The 16,488-nt window shown below is 38.6% G+C and overlaps 1 protein-coding gene across 1 annotated transcript; it reads left to right on the forward strand.

Moving 5' to 3' along the window:
• Positions 1–900: 900 nt before the first annotated feature.
• Positions 901–15,886, forward strand: mmp2 (matrix metallopeptidase 2). The gene is made up of 13 exons (XM_042416797.1): positions 901–1,413; positions 1,603–1,829; positions 2,779–2,927; positions 3,897–4,025; positions 4,737–4,910; positions 5,705–5,878; positions 6,707–6,880; positions 7,272–7,427; positions 7,572–7,698; positions 11,347–11,483; positions 12,087–12,246; positions 12,543–12,652; positions 14,705–15,886. The coding sequence occupies exons 1-13, from the start codon at positions 1,261–1,263 to the stop codon at positions 14,806–14,808; spliced, it is 1,974 nt and encodes a 657-aa protein (XP_042272731.1). The 5' UTR covers positions 901–1,260; the 3' UTR covers positions 14,809–15,886.
• Positions 15,887–16,488: the final 602 nt, after the last annotated feature.

Consider the following 16,488-nt stretch of genomic DNA (forward strand, 5'->3'; position numbering starts at 1 on the left):
TCTGATGTGGTTAACTGGGAACTGGGCCTTTTTCAACATGATACTGAATGACTTTTCAAATCCCACCACCAGATGTCAACATAACACTTTAAACGACTCTTTGCCTGTCTGCAGCTGGGTGTCACTGTTCCTCTGTGGTAGGGGGGAAGTGATGTGACTGTGTACATAGAGCAATGTGCAGAGTATATGGAGAAATTCTTGAACTATACAATATCCAAAGCTGAATGTCTGTATGTTTAGAATGTTCAATACGTTTTGTTTTTTGTTTTTTTAAAAAAAAAAAAAAAAAAAAGAATATATGGAGATATAGCAGCTTTGTATCTGTGAAACTAGTATGATACCTTTGCCCCCTTTGATCAAGTAGTTAAGGGAAATCCAGGTGGAAAGCGAGTGATGGATCGAGCTGGAATAACAAAATTAATCTGCGTATTCACCTGAACAAAATGAAGTAAATATCATGATTTAAGGACAATACTGTAATGTTTTTTCCTGATGTGGAAAAAAACAATAAAAACATAGTACCAAAGGGTGACACTTATACATGCAACAACCACTTTGAACAGTAATAAAAACACGTGCAAACAGTAGTGTGCACAGGTATTTTCAGGGATTAACAAATTTGAACAAAAGGTTGCATTACTTTATTTTAAAAATGAATGAGATTTAATAAGGGGGCACAAAAGCATTTTGCCATCATGCAGAAATCCTGATCAATATGTCACTGTGCTCCCCTCACCGTGTGCACATCACAAAAGCAGAAATATAAAGTAACGGTAAAGTAATCAAGTGTGCACACACGTTTTGAAACGATCTTTTAAGCCAGTGTAGGAAAGATAACCATCCACTGTCATTTACATCCATGTCTCACTGCATCAACTATCTGTCATTTCTGGCCATTTTGTCCTTGAATCTGTACAGCTACCCTCTTGAAAAGTATTCTCTACTCATTTGAGGTTTGTAGTCTTGACAAGGGCGAGTGAGACATCGAGCCATATGAGTAAGCATTAAACTAGGCATTCCTGTGTTTCATTGTGTGCTTCCCCCGCTCTTAACAACCTGGAGACTGCGCAGAAAGCGTCGGGAAAAAGTGCATGTGCAAGCAGAAAAGACAAAGTTCATAGAGCCGAAGTGCAGGATGTCCCGTTAAGGAGAAAAAAAATCCTCCAGAGGAGCAGAGGCAACACAAGCTGACGGACTGAAAGGACTGCAACCCAGAGCGAACGACATTTACCACACCTTAAGTATTGTTAACGAGTGAAAATGGGCTTTCCGACGATATTTAGTTGTCGTCGGATTGTTCTTAAAGTGTTTTTGGTTCAATTTATCGCCTTTCAAGCAACATATGCAGCCCCTTCGCCTATTATCAGGTTTCCTGGAGACGATACACCCAAAACAGACAAAGAAGTTGCTTTGGTAAGTTTATTGTGTGTTTTTCCTACAGCTAAGAATTAATTGGGTCAGTCAGTTGTGAAGGACAGTTTTTAATCTTGAAGTTGAAGAAGTGAGCAAATGGGAAAGAGTTAAAACTTGATTTTTCCAACAATTTTATAGAAATGCTTTGTTCTAGAGAAGTTAACCATTTTGATATTTTTCTCCTCCCAGCACTATCTGAACAAGTTTTATGGATGCCCACAAGACAGATGTAACCTTATGGTGCTTAAGGACACCTTAAAGAAAATGCAAAAGTTCTTCTCTCTCCAAGAAACTGGAGAGATTGATGCCAAAACAGTGGACATCATGAAAAAGCCCCGCTGTGGCGTCCCAGATGTGGCCAATTACAACTTCTTCCACAGGAAACCCATGTGGCAGAAGAAGGATATCACCTACAGGTCAGAGCATTAACATAACTTACACATTTTTGAATTATCCTGCAGTGTGAAAGTGTTAAAGTGAATCCTGCAACAGGCAGTTTGTTTGGATTTTAGCAAGATGGTCCATGAGAAAAGTAATAACATTAAAACTGTATCCAATAGTATAGCTTTTTTAGACATAAGGCATATAAGGACATCATATAGAAAGTTTGTCAATTACAGAAATGTAAAATAGCTTAACCCCCCCCCCCCCCCGAAAAAAACTGCCACTAAATCAAACCATATGTATTAAGAAGAGTATTAGGATCAAGTCTGAGTCACACAATAACATCAGTTTGAATTTAATTCCACAGTACTGTTTGATGAGTGCAGAAAAGTAAAAATACAGGCCCAGCCTGTTTGGTTTGAGACATGGACCACAGTTTGGCCCTGCCTTAATCCCCCCAACCCTCCCATCAACATCCAGCCCCCCTGCCCCCACCCCCATCCACACAGTACTGAAGCGCTTGCATCTTGTGTCTTGCTAACACCAGCATTCCTACACAGTATGTGTCAGGTCTTTTGTTTGTGTTCTGTTTGAGGTTTAGAACAATGTGGAATTGGTTTATTTATATCAGTGGTTTTGTGTGCCCCGATCATTCCAGCCCGTCTGCCTGTGTGTTTGTAAGGAAGACTGCAAGCCAAAGACAATAACAGCTAGGAGATCTTAGACTTTAAGAAAAGGACTGTGTGGGAAGTATAACAGGGTTTGTGGCTGAACACTGTTTCAGGAAGCATTTTCACCAAATGATTCATAGCCTGTTATTGGCTGCCTTCAGCTGGATTCTTTTCCATGATTTCAAGAAAAGGAACAAAGATCTCGAGATTGCTCTACATGCTTTGCTTTGAAAACTAGCCCGTGACTATCCTGATTGCATGTGATTGTGTGAATTGTTTGTCCTAAACTGATTTTCCATTCACTCTGCAGAATCCTTGGATACACTCCTGATCTTGATGAGGAAGTGATAAATGATGCTTTCTTCAGAGCCTTCAAAGTATGGAGTGATGTCACCCCACTCACATTCAACCGCATTATGGACGGAGAGGCTGACATCATGATTAATTTTGGCCGCAATGGTATGCCATGTATAGACAAATGTAATAATTCAGTATGTAGTAGATACTGTACATAATATTTTTCAAAATGTTGCACTAAAAAGAGTAAATTGCAGTAAATTGAATTACAAGTTACCACTATGGCACTCCTTTGGCAGTGCAGTCAGGTGAGGCTCTTCTCTAGTCCCACGGACACTAACTTCACCTAGCAGATTCATACCATGCAACCTAAAATTCATTTAAAAAAAAGATTCATTTTATCGTAATGATATTATTTCTACAGTGTCTCAGTGTCCCATAAAAAAAACGCAAATTTCTCCCATTTCCTGATGTCTTGTGTTGGAATTTTGGAAACAGTGCAGGAAGGGAGTTTGAGATTAAAACTGAAAGATGTTTTCCACAAGGATTATCTAAGCACTCTGCTAACCAAGTTATGACTAAGTGAAGTTGCATTCTTTCAGGAGGATAAATAGACTCCAAGTTACAAAAACAGCTGAACAGAAGTTCAGTTCCTTGTTGACGGATGGTGAAGGAGCAATAACACACATGTTATTACAGCCACACCCCACCAGCTTATATTTTACACTTTATAAAATAATGGGAATTGTAGTCGTAGCAGAGATTAGTAGAGTCTTTCCAATGAAAACAACCATTAAATATTTACTGTCGGTGTAATGATACGTATCTCTCTCGTCTGACCAGAGTTAACCCTGTCAAGAATCCAGTAATTACAATGGAACACAAACAGAAACCAGCAACTGCAGAAGATGTGAAGCAGTTGTTTTAGAAACAAAAATATTAAGGAATATTTTTGATATTTTAACACACAAGCACAAATGTCAGAAATGTTTTCACTCTGTTGTTTTTGGTTATTTTTATTTCTTCTTGTAACTAGCCTTGCCCTCCACTTACTGACTAATAAGCTATTTCCGTACTGGATGCCAGCAGCAAAAAGAAAAAAAATCTCTGACACAATGATGTCATCAACAGAACATGGAGATGGTTACCCCTTCGATGGCAAAGATGGCCTCTTGGCTCATGCCTTTGCTCCAGGGCCAGGAATTGGGGGAGACTCTCACTTCGATGATGATGAGCAGTGGACGCTTGGAGAGGGACAAGGTAAAACAGAAACGAATCTACTTAAAAAAAACAATTTTAAAGCCTTCACTATTTATCACTAAAACTATTTGTGATTGGTGGAGCAGTAGCATAATATTTTTATACATTTATTCAAAGTACAGGTGACAAGCAGTACAGTGTCAGATGTGTTGACAGTACATTCCTACATTGATGTCAACAGTGATAACACTAATTTGATTTTCAAATACTTTGTTTTGATTGTCTGAACTTTCTGGCACTCAGTATGACAAACCTCAGCCATCTGGAAGCTGAATAAAAAAAACTCTGTTGCACACATTTGTAATTGCACACATTGACCCAGATAGGTTCATGTATTTCCTGTTATTTAGATCCTCGTCTGAATTTACCACAGTAAAGAAGTAATCTATAAACCTATTTTCTCCAACCTCACTGTGCCAAAGAAGTCTCACAACACTTTTGTTATCATATCAATGCGTTTGCAAGATTTATCCCATTCACTAAAAATCATATGTGCTATAAATTCCATCTGTTTTCCTCATATTCTAGGAGTCTACTTGTTGCTATTTTGTTCAAATCAATATGAAAATCAACCTGCAGGAACTCAAAACTTGACATAGACAGGCAATCTGGGATATTGAACAAAATTATGGTTTTGGAAAATGTTTGACAGTAATATATGAATGTTTTACAGTAAATTAGTTATAATATGGTCCATAATCTTCTCGACAGTGGTGAAGGCGAAGTTCGGCAATGCTGATGGAGAGTTCTGTAAATTCCCCTTCCTGTTCATGGGCACTGAGTACAACAGCTGTACATCTCAGGGCCGTGACGATGGCTTCCTGTGGTGCTCCACCACTTACAACTTTGATGACGATGGCAAATATGGCTTCTGCCCCCATGAGTGTGAGTTTACCTTCTTATTCCTTTTTGACCTAACAATGTAGCATTGCAATTTGTGTCATTTAGAAGTCTTCCTTTAACACATTTTGCAGCACTCCGTCTGTATAGATTTGTAATACTGTGGCCCCACTCAACCTGCAGGGCTGGTGTCTTGTCCTGCTTGTATCTTACAACACCAGAAAAACATGCAGTAGTTTAATTTATTCACACTGGCCAAGCAATACTTCATATCAAATTATTCATATCAATATTCCAATCTGCTGCTTTTGGACAGAAAGAAAGTAGGTTGGAAAGTATGCCAGGAAAGTGTTGTTTTTTTTGTTTGGAGTGGATTATGGAATATTTCTTTCCAAGTTACTGCCCCACTTTAGAACTGGGCTTTGTCAAACATTTTGTTTATCTGTGTTATGTTGCTGTCCATGGTACTAACATGATCACATGCCTATTACAGCTAACTGCCAAAGTACACATGTACAAAGTTGTTTTATATGATGAGAACATGAGTGAGGCAAGTTTGTACTGGGGCTGCCTGTTCTGTCAAGCTTTTACACTGATGCAAAAAAAACCAAAAGATTTACTCCACCTATTTTCATATTTCTTGTTTCTGTTTTTCTCTGAGTGCCTTTGTCTTACATCATCACTGAAGGGTCAGAGAGTTTTAGTTGCTTGCAATGATCATGTAGGAATATGAGCGGATTCTTTGTTTCACATTTAAAGATGTAAAAATGTACTGTGTATAATGTTATGAGTTTTCTATAACACTTCTTTGTGTTTATTTGTCGATATTTGTTTTACAGTACTCTTTACTCTGGGCGGAAACGGCGATGGTTCTCCATGTAAATTCCCCTTCACCTTTCAGGGAGAGAAATATGATGGATGCACCACTCAGGGCAGAGATGATGGGTATCGCTGGTGTGCCACTACAGAGGACTATGACCGTGACAAATCCTTTGGCTTCTGCCCTGAGACTGGTAGGTGGTGTCATATATCAGTTATGTCAGACTATTCTTTTCACACAATAGGACACTACCTAGTGCTTCAAGGAAAACGTTTCTGTTGTGCAGATATTCATATTTGTGTGCATACTAGCGTATACATTGTCCTTGATTATGTGTCCTGTTTATATTCAAGGAAATGCGCTTCTATAGATGCTTTGCGTTTTACTGGCAGGGTTTATTTTGATGCACAGTGTATGGTGCCCTGCCGTGTGTTGGGCTCTACAGGAATGCTTTAGTTGGAGTTTTCAGTCTTGCTCGTGGTCTGCAGAATGGCTGTGAAAGTATTTTAATGTGCAGTGGCGGGGCTTATTTTCCATTCTGTCAGTGGGACTGGTTTTAGAGTTGAGGTAGTGTAAAAGAGAGGGAGAGAGACAGTGAGATAGACTGAGAGAGGTATGACCACTGGGGTTTTCATCTGGTTCTAATTGAGCAGGAATGTAGCTTTGTTGTAAAGCCTTGTGTGATAGCTTGTGCTGAATAACAAATGATTTTCTTAAATAAAAAAAAAACCAACAGATTGCCAGATTGAAAATGATCTTTCTTTGAAAGAAAATCAACTTGGGCGGGTGCTTCTTGGTAGTGTGCCTAGTAGATTAGTTATTGATGTCATGTGTATTGTGTCAGTGCTTTCATGATGCTGTTTTCAACATCATCTGCACTCGTTTCACAATATAATATAAACCAAATTTTACTTGAGAAATGTTGGCATATGAATGAGTTCATAAGACAGTGAAGTGAACTAAGTTCAATACACATTCCACTTTTACAGTTTTGCCTTTTGTTGCTTTTGTTGCTTTCCAGCCATGTCAACAGTGGGAGGAAATTCAGAAGGAAGTCCCTGTGCCTTCCCCTTCACCTTCCTGGGAGACACCTATGAATCCTGTACCTCATCTGGACGCAGCGATGGCAAGATGTGGTGTGCCACCACCAAGAGTTACGATGACGACCGCAAGTGGGGTTTCTGTCCTGACCAAGGTATGGAGCAATGAAGGCATGGGCCAATAGTTTTTGTGGACAGTTCCTGCTATGGTGCTGCGAATAGCAGCCTGACTGGATTTGCCAGTAAAGACAATGCAGTCAATGAGTTCCAGAGAGTTAAGATGAAAACAATGCATTAGTCACTGTCTTACCCTAACTTAAAGGACATTCACAAGTAGCAAAATGAAGCAATAGGTCAGATGAGTTTAAACAACTGTGTGTCAATCTGAGTAGTCCTGATATTTGAAATTTAAGTCATCTGTCCTTCCAAAGAAACTTATTTCTCTGTTATTATGGAAGCTCTTAAGGATGACTCTTATCTGATTTGTCAATCTTCAAATGTACTGTTTATAACAGGAAGATACTTCACTGTGTTGCATGTTTCCAGGCTACAGTTTGTTCCTGGTGGCAGCCCATGAGTTTGGTCATGCCCTTGGCTTGGAGCACTCTCAGGACCCCGGAGCATTGATGGCCCCCATTTACACCTTCACTAAAGACTTCAGACTTTCCCAGGATGATATCAAAGGCATCCAGGAGCTCTATGGTGAGATTAAATGTGATTTATGGCTTGTTTCCCAGACAGGGATTAAGCCTAATACAAGAATCAAAAAAAGAAAATGTGTGATTTTTCTAACAAGCCAGGAAAGATGAATGTGTGTAAAGTGTGTAATTACTCTCTTATTTACAGGTGTGCCAACAGGCAAACCTCTGCCTCCAACCCAGGGACCCGTCACTCCCATGGACATCTGCAAAGAGCCAGTTATCTTTGATGCTGTAGCACAGATCAGAGGAGAGACTTTCTTCTTCAAGGACAGGTAAGATCAGATCAGACAGGAAGTCCTAACATTATTTTGACCAGAACTGGACTTCAGCAAGTGTACATATGACAAATTAAGATCAAATGGATAGGAGCACCACCAATTAATCCATCCACAATCACATTTATTCCATGTTGTTTGAGTAAGCTGGCTCCAATGTTTTCATTAGCTCTAAACTATTGTGACGTCTTTTTAACTCTCGAAACTTGCGAGCACTGCAACATGACGATGATCTTTGGGGTGAACATGCTAACAAACCAATAACATCTTTATGACTTGTGCAATGAAAAGGGCAGCCGGCACAAGTTGGATTTCATAATCATTTCTTCAGTTTGACATGAGGTTTCCTGTTAATTATTGTTTCTCATATTGGAATCTTTTGCCACGTGAAGATTGCGGTTTACATGCTTGTTTTCTGATATGACAATTAGTTCAATGGATAAACAAGCTGTTCCGCTACTCATCCAGTTACAGTCAAAGCAGTCATTAGTCATAAACACTGTTTACACTCCTCCACAGGCGCCAGTGAATTGAAAGTCTTGTAAGCTTACTGTGTGTCTACTGGCTGACCCCATGAAGAAGAGGAGTTTCATGAAGCGCTGTGGTTTGGTTAACAGTCTTTGTGAGTCAGTGTATTTCCCGTTTGAAGGTGAACATATTCGTCACATCTGCTGAATTTTCTTACAAACAGATTTTCCAGGACATTCAATCAGAACAATGTGTGGTAGAAAAGAAACTGATACAAAATACAAATTACATCCTTGTTAGTTATGACATGTAAACGTCTCTAGCTATGCTGTGCAAGATCGACTCCTTGCAATTTCAAGGTCAACAGTGCTGTAGATCTGTCATGGCCGTTCTGGAAATGTGTCCAAAGCAAACAGACCAGCGGGCTGCTGTACCAAAGAGTCTAGTCTTTCAGTTAGCCTGGTTTTCCTCCCCGAGAACCTGGAGTTAGAAACTGGGAGAAACAAGCCACAATCCTGCTCACAAATCTTGCTTTAATACAGAATTACTTTTCACCTTGCTGTGGCTCTGTTCCACACGTTTGCAGTGATCGGCGGTGCAGCACAGGAACTCACAGAGCGCTCTGTGGACCATGAAACTTTGGCCCGTTGTTTGGAAATCAATCTGGGCTGAAACTTTATTCTCTGTGGTTCATGATGCTTTAGTAGTCTTAAGATTTAGAACAATTATTTTGAACTATATAACAGGCAGATGTATGTACCTGATTATCGTAATTGCTGATTTGCTTTTGTGGTATTGGTGGCTATAATATTCATTATATAATGTTCTATTTGATTCATAGGACTACGCCACTCTTTAGTTATTTGCAGCTGGGCCAATTTCAACGAATGTTTAAACTATCATAATCCAGAGCAATGGTTTTCAGCCAGAGAGTAAAGGCACATTGGTCTGCCATGTACAGTAGCTGAAATATGTCAGATATGTTGCATTTACTTGACTGAAATTCAGTTGACTTTTTGTATATTTACACTTTCTCAACATCAAAAAAACATTTGGCTTCACGTTTTGGCTATGTCCAGCTGCTCACTGTGTTTGTTGGCTCTCCTGTGTAACTATACAAGTCTTTGTGCGATATTTTCAAGCAATTATTGATTTGATATGCCTTGAATTTCAGTTGCTACAGTATGTGAAAATATGTCAAAGTACCAGAAGACTAAGAACTGGTCTGAGGGTGAGGGAGAGAAATTGAGGACAGAGTATTCTCAAGGCACTGAAGTGAACGCACAGTACAGTATATCTCTCCAAAGTCTGAGATTAGTTAAGTTTCATTATGGTCCTGTTGCGTCTGACCTTCACAGAGACTTAATGAGTTGCCTGAAGGCCATGTCAGGTTTGTAAGCTGCAGAGCTCTGGTACAAGCCAAGTTATATAACTTCAAATAAAAAGTACTGACCTCTGGGCTCCAGGACTAATACACACTTAACTCTCCTATTTTAAAAGTGGGATTCCCCACCCTTTTCTCCCAGCTCAGCATATTTATGATATAGGACAAATCTTGTCTTGATGTAATGAGTAATACTTCTAGCACTCCCTGAGCTCAGCATAAAAGTGTGTCTTTCTGTCTGGAGAAAGCAATTATAAAGTCTGTCTCACAGAGACAGTTTGCCCAACCCACTGATTAAGTTCCTTTTGCATGTATGGCTGTATTTTTACTGAAGAAGTATTTTCAGTGGTCTGTTTCAAGTAACCCATGTGCATGTGTTTATATCTTAGCCTGTAGCAAACAAAAGCTTTTTCTAATAGACTGCATTTCCTTAAAGCAGGTCAGCCAAGGCACTGAAAAGTACTGGGAACTTCTTTAACTGCCAGGTGGCCTCTCTAACCAACTTGCAACCCTAGTAGATCTCCACTGGACAGAAAGGAGACTAAGGCATAGGATGTTTCATTGAATTTAAAGGTTAAGAGAGTGGGTTTTGCATCCGTTTACTGCAAATCACTTTACATTTTTACACATCTTTACACTTTACATTACTGCTAACAATTTTCTGCGGCATTATGTGATGTCGATTTTGATGTTTAAATTGTCTCCTAATTTAAAGACTTACAATACAATACATCGTGGCTGCAACATTTTATTTCAAAGTAGATTATTGTTGCATCATAAAGTAGTGCGGACCATTAACATCAGCCTGCATTACCGCACTGTAATAACATCACTTTGATAACAACAAATGAAAGATAAATTGATTACCTTCTTGAAGCATTTATATTTTTACCATACAGAAAAAAATGGAACCCAATTGCAGCTTAGAAGGCAGAACAAAACAAGGAAAAACACATTCAGAAATCTAAAACACAGACAGTACCAATCAAAAGTTTGGACACACTTTCTCTTCAAGTGAATGGGAAGGTGTGTCCAAACCTTTGACTGGCGCTGTATGTAATTTGGCTATATCCTGCAAGTCTGTCCCTTTGACCAGCCACTATCACTGCAGTTATGCAGTACACTTAGGCAGATACATATATTTTTTATTTAATAGAGATAGGAAGTAAAGGCAGAAAAGACAGAGAGATGAGAGGATAACATTAGAAATATGATACAGAGTTCAAGCCCTCTAGATATTGTTGCTACACAATATGAACTTAGCTTACCAGAACACACAAAACAAAACAAAAAAATAATGCAATTTATTCTCGGCTAGTTACAAATTAATGTCTCCTTTTTCATTCCCACAAATGTACATTCTGTATGCTATTCATGTACAGTATGTTAGTGAAGTTTTATACTCATCTTCATTTTATCATTATCTCAACTCCTCTTTGCTATTGGCAGATCTTATTCTTTTTAGAAAATAGGTCAGTGGAAAAGAGTTTGGGAAGCTGTCGTTGTTGTGCAGCTGTGTATTGGAAATCCGGGCAAGATGGGTCTTGTTCCGCTGGCGTCTGCAGCCTTAGTCCTAACGAGAACCAGATGCTCATGAATCAGGCCATTGTGGCTGACTCGGCCAGTGAACACTTGCACTAAAACCCCCCTTATACACACATACACACACACACACACACACACACTTCCCTCACTTCTTCTTCATCCCCCTCTGTCCCTCTTTCACTCACTCTCATTTCATCCCCAGCTCATCTACGTCACAATCACTCACCCACTCATTCTCTCTGTGCCAGGTTCCTGTTCAGGTCAGTCAACTTCAGAGGCAAGCCCAGCGGACCCACACTAGTGGCCACCTACTGGCCTGACCTGCCTCTCAAGATAGATGCTGCCTATGAAAACCCAGTGGAGGAAAAAACAGTCTTCTTCGCAGGTATGCTGAAGAAAACAAGGAACTGTAAAGAAACGTCTGATTTAGAGCTGAGCATTTATGTCAGATGAACTGTTCATATCATCCCTTTGCCTTTGTGGTGAGCAGACAAAACAGACAGTTCCACTTCTATGAGTAATGAAGAGGTGTCCTCACTCTTTTACCACTTGGATGCCTTTCCCTTAACGGTCAGCCATTTCTACTAACTGAAACATTAGGAGAAGCAGGAATGTTGGCTGAGCACTCCTCTGTGCGGTGTGCACTCTCGGGACACTTGAGATATTCCACAATACTTATTAGTGGTTCACAATACATTCTTTGCATTTTACTAATATGACAACCTTCCTGAATACTGATGAGATTTACATAACATATTTGTCAGCTTTGAAGATATTTAACAGCAGAGCTGGTTTGGCTTTTGGGGAAACTTGAAGTGATATGCAGTGCAGTCCACATTATAATATATTTGGTTTATAGATTTATAGGAAAATGGGATAATAACTTGAACAGACAGTTCTATGTTCAAATAAATACCTTGCATCAAGAAAACATGTCCTCTGTGTTATTAGCTGAAGTTCTACTTTCCTACTTATTCTTCTCTTCCAGGCAACGAGATGTGGGTCTACAAAGCAGATGACTTGGAGAAAGGCTACCCCAAGAGGCTCTCCAGCCTTGGCCTCCCCTCTGACCTGCAGCAAATTGACGCTGCCTTCAACTTCAGAAAGAATAGGAAGACTTACTTCTTTTCTGGGGACAAATTCTGGAGGTGAGGAGCAAAGCTTACACAACTACTTGCAAGCCTAAAACCTTTGTCTGACACACCCTAGCTTGCGCTTGTTTGTGTCATCACCTCTTATTACAGTGCTGGGCTACGTCTGGATCCATTTAGTGTTTAGTGTGACCTAAACTGCACTGTAAACCACAACAGCTCTGTTAACCCTTGCACAACACAGGAATTTATAGTGTTGACAGCTAACTGTTTTATATGTGTGTGTATGAGTGGGAGTTGTGAAATACTCATGAAAAGCTTATAATTGCACTTTAACGTGTATTTGTGAACAGATACGATGAAAATACAAAGAGAATGGACCCTGGCTTCCCCAAACTTATTGCTGATTCCTGGAATGGCATCCCAGATGGCATCGACTCTTCCTTCAGTCTTAATGGAATTGGTAAATCTTTTTCACTTTTTTGTTTTTTTTTCTTTTACAAAATCTGTGGATTAAATGATTGTGTGTATTTGACATAGGTATTTGGCATCTATAGGTATTTAGAATAGTTATAAATGCATAAACTAAAGCCATCAGAGAATTAAAGAACTATAATTAAGTTTTAGCAGCATGGTCCTTTGCTACAAATTATACATATTAAACATTACTGGAAACAATTTTTCAAAGTGTACCATCATTGTCAACTGGATTTCAAGCCAAGTCATTACAGTATAATAATACGATGCTAACATGCTGAGGTTTAACAGATATAATATTTACCATTGTTACCATGTTAATTTCACATGTTAGAGTGCTAATGTTTGATAATAAGCACTAAACAAAAAGTACAGCTGAGGAGGGAATTTAATAAGTTTTACAGGTACTTAAACCAAAATACTGGACAAATTAAAAGTTTGACCTTATTAAGGACGCTAGAGGAATGTCATAGGAACACTGAAGTTATTATATTTTATCCTGAGAGGGACATGAATGTGTGTACCAAATTTCATGGAAATCCATCAAATAGTACTCAAACCACAATTGTCAATCTCACAGTGGGACTAGATGAACCACGGAAATACCAAAGTTATGAAGTTTCATCGTCTGGGTTACCTGTGCAAAACTGTGTACCAATCCATCCAGTAGATGTTGACATATTTCACTGGATAAGTGAAAACTTTGACCTGCTGGTAGCATTAGATGAAAAGTCATTAAAATGTTTCCTATATCTATACCTATATCTATATCTAAACCAAATTTAATGACAATCCATTTGATAGTTGTTGGAACATTTCGCTAAAAAACAAAAAAATTCAAACTCTTGGTGACACTTGAGGAAAAAGGGAATGATCAAATTCATAAGGCTTCATCCTTTGGGTCTGGACCAAATTGGTGAACCTACCAACTGACAGACCAATATTGCATAGCAATACTAGAAATTAACCAGTGACCACATCACTTTGTGACAACATGAAACAAATGTTACAGTAAGAGTTATATTTGCTGCTCTGGGAAGGGCTTACAATTTAGTGTAGAAATAAACCAACAATGATCCATCCTGCATCTACCCCTTTGTTTGAATCTTGAACAATAGCCGAGGGAAAGAGGATTTTGTAGAAATCGCCATGGTTCTTTGATCACAACATGGCTGGTGCTCTGCGTGCTACAGTAGTTGAGTGTCTGCAGACTGACATTCCTAGTTAGATTGCAGGCAAATCCAGTCAGCTCCATCTGCGAATCTGGCTCTGTGCCTCTGACAATAAAACTCCTCATATACCAGAACCAGTAAGCAGTGATGACGCCATCTAGCCAGAAATGAGCTCTTTAGAGGAATTGACTATACACAGAAAACAAGGAAGTAAATCAAGCCAAAGGGAGTAGTTCAGAAGTTAGGGAGTGATCTGTGGACTGATGTTGATAGAAGACAGTCAGAAGGAGAGATTTGCTTTATATCTCTTACACAAAGCTTTGATTCACTGTGAGTGAATAACACATGATAGTCTATGTGAAAGCCAGTATAAGGCTGTGAATTTTAGGCATGATACTGGTAAACTTCCTCTGAGACTGACACCGCCAGCCTCCTTGGGGTTAGAGGTGGTATTTAGATTTTTGTCTATGGCAAGCAACCAGGAATTTTTCCATTACTCTCCTAACATACACAGCACTGTAAGCATCACATAGCCCATTCCTGACACAGCGAACAAACATATTTATATAAAGCAAGTCTGTGCACCTCTACAGAGGTGCCTCTGTATGCTTCCTGATTAGCATAATTCAGTAAGAGGCTCAACACTGGTTTCTGCAGAAGCTGATTTGTAATTTGAATGCTTTTTACATTGATTGAAATTCATTATACTGTCTATATGATTTAACTGAAGCTTGATGATTTTACAGTTTTTATGTGCTAGTTTTCCCCTTGTTTTTGGAGAAATTTTTTTAATGCTATAAAAAATGGAAATTATATTTTCAGAATAGTATTTTAAACACAGTATGCACTCTGCTTGTCTTTACCAGATTACAGCTACTTCTTCAAAGGCAACCACTATTTCAAACTGGAGGACAGCAGCTTGAAGATTGTCAAGTTGGGTGAAATCACAAAGGACTGGCTTGGTTGTTGAGCATTTCCAAAATGTCTTGCAACTGGCTAATTCCTGCGATGACCTCATGAGGACATTGCTATAATATTGTACACAACTTGAGGTCGCCGCAGTGCACACTGTTGTATTTTTTTATCCTGGCAACTCTGCACGCTTCCGTGGGAGACATGTCCCTTCCAGCCTGTATAACCAGCCTCCAGCTTTGTAGAAAGGCACCTCTGGACCTTCTACACAGGCTGAACATAGGCAACTGGATATTTGCTATATTACTGTGTGATATTGACTTTTTATTTGTTATGCTGATGCAGATTTATTACTATGTGTACCCCCGGTTTTTTTGTTTTATAGTATTTTTGTTTGTTTGTTTTTAAAACTCAGACATCGGGTATGTCCACACTGCATTGAACGCAGTGCTATACTGTGCTGTGAGATATTGCCTTTTTATGCAAATTTGATTCTGTTATTAACCATATGAGGAATTCATGTTGGCTTAGAATAACTTACATGTCCAGTGTACTAAGTGCAGTTTTATAAATGTATCAGTTTTAATTAAGTAATTTTCTCATTGTTGTGCACTACATTTGAAAAAATGAATTTGCACAATGTGTCTGACCGAAAATGGTGCTTTAGAAATTGCTTTTTGCATATAGTCCTATATATCTATACACTTTATATTCTGTGTAACTATGTCTGATGGGACTACTTACTATCCTCTGGATGTTAGAAAGTAGTATTCGCAGGCACACATTATTCTCCATTTGGTTAGCACTTTGTATAGGACTATATATGGGAGCTGCACAATATGGAGTCCAAATGATTGTCATGGCAACTCCAACTTTGCATTTCCCTTCTTGACTAATGGTACAGAAAGATTAAAGGCACAGGTTGCCTGTAGAGGCTGTATAGGTTTGCTGCATGATGGAATCATGACAAGAGTACCGTAGTAGTATTGTTTAATAATCTTTTTTTTGTTGTTTTTTTTGTTTTAATATTCTCCTCTCTTTCTTGGGATTTGACAATACAGTCATTGTTTTCTGTTGTTTTTGTTTTTAATGCTTGTGCACTTTGTTACTGTCATCAATAAAGATGGTCAATATAATGTGTATCAGAGATAAACAGAAAGAACTCATATACACACAAAAAGAATTGTTTGAATTTTATGGGCTTTCAGTCAAGCCCATGAACTCAACAAATACTAAATAACAGTGATGGAAGAAGTATTCAGATTTAGAGGAATATCAGAAATACTTGTTACAAGTAAAAACCCTGCATTGAAATTATTACTTAAGTTAAGGTATATAAGTATTATCAACACAATGTACATACTGTACTTGTATCAAATGAAGTGCCCATAATGCAGGTATTTGGACCCTGTCGGTAGTATTATTATTTTTAGTTGGGGGTTTTTTTTAACATATATTATTTTATTATTAAGGCTGATACATCATGTAAACAGCATATTAATGTTGTAGGTGTAGTACTGTATTGCTGGGCATATTTAGTCTATATCTATAAAAATACATTTTATAAGATGAATCTTTTGTATGGAAAATCTTACTCTGCAAAGTAATAGCTGTAAAATAAATGTAGTGGGTTAAAAGGTACAATATTTTCTTCCAAAATGCAGAAGTAGCATAAAATGAAAACATTAGGGCTAGGCAAATTCTTACTTAAGAACAGTACTTTAGTAAATGTAGACTA

Source organism: Thunnus maccoyii, chromosome 1, assembly GCF_910596095.1.
Source record: "Thunnus maccoyii chromosome 1, fThuMac1.1, whole genome shotgun sequence".
NCBI classification, from domain to species: domain Eukaryota; kingdom Metazoa; phylum Chordata; class Actinopteri; order Scombriformes; family Scombridae; genus Thunnus; species Thunnus maccoyii.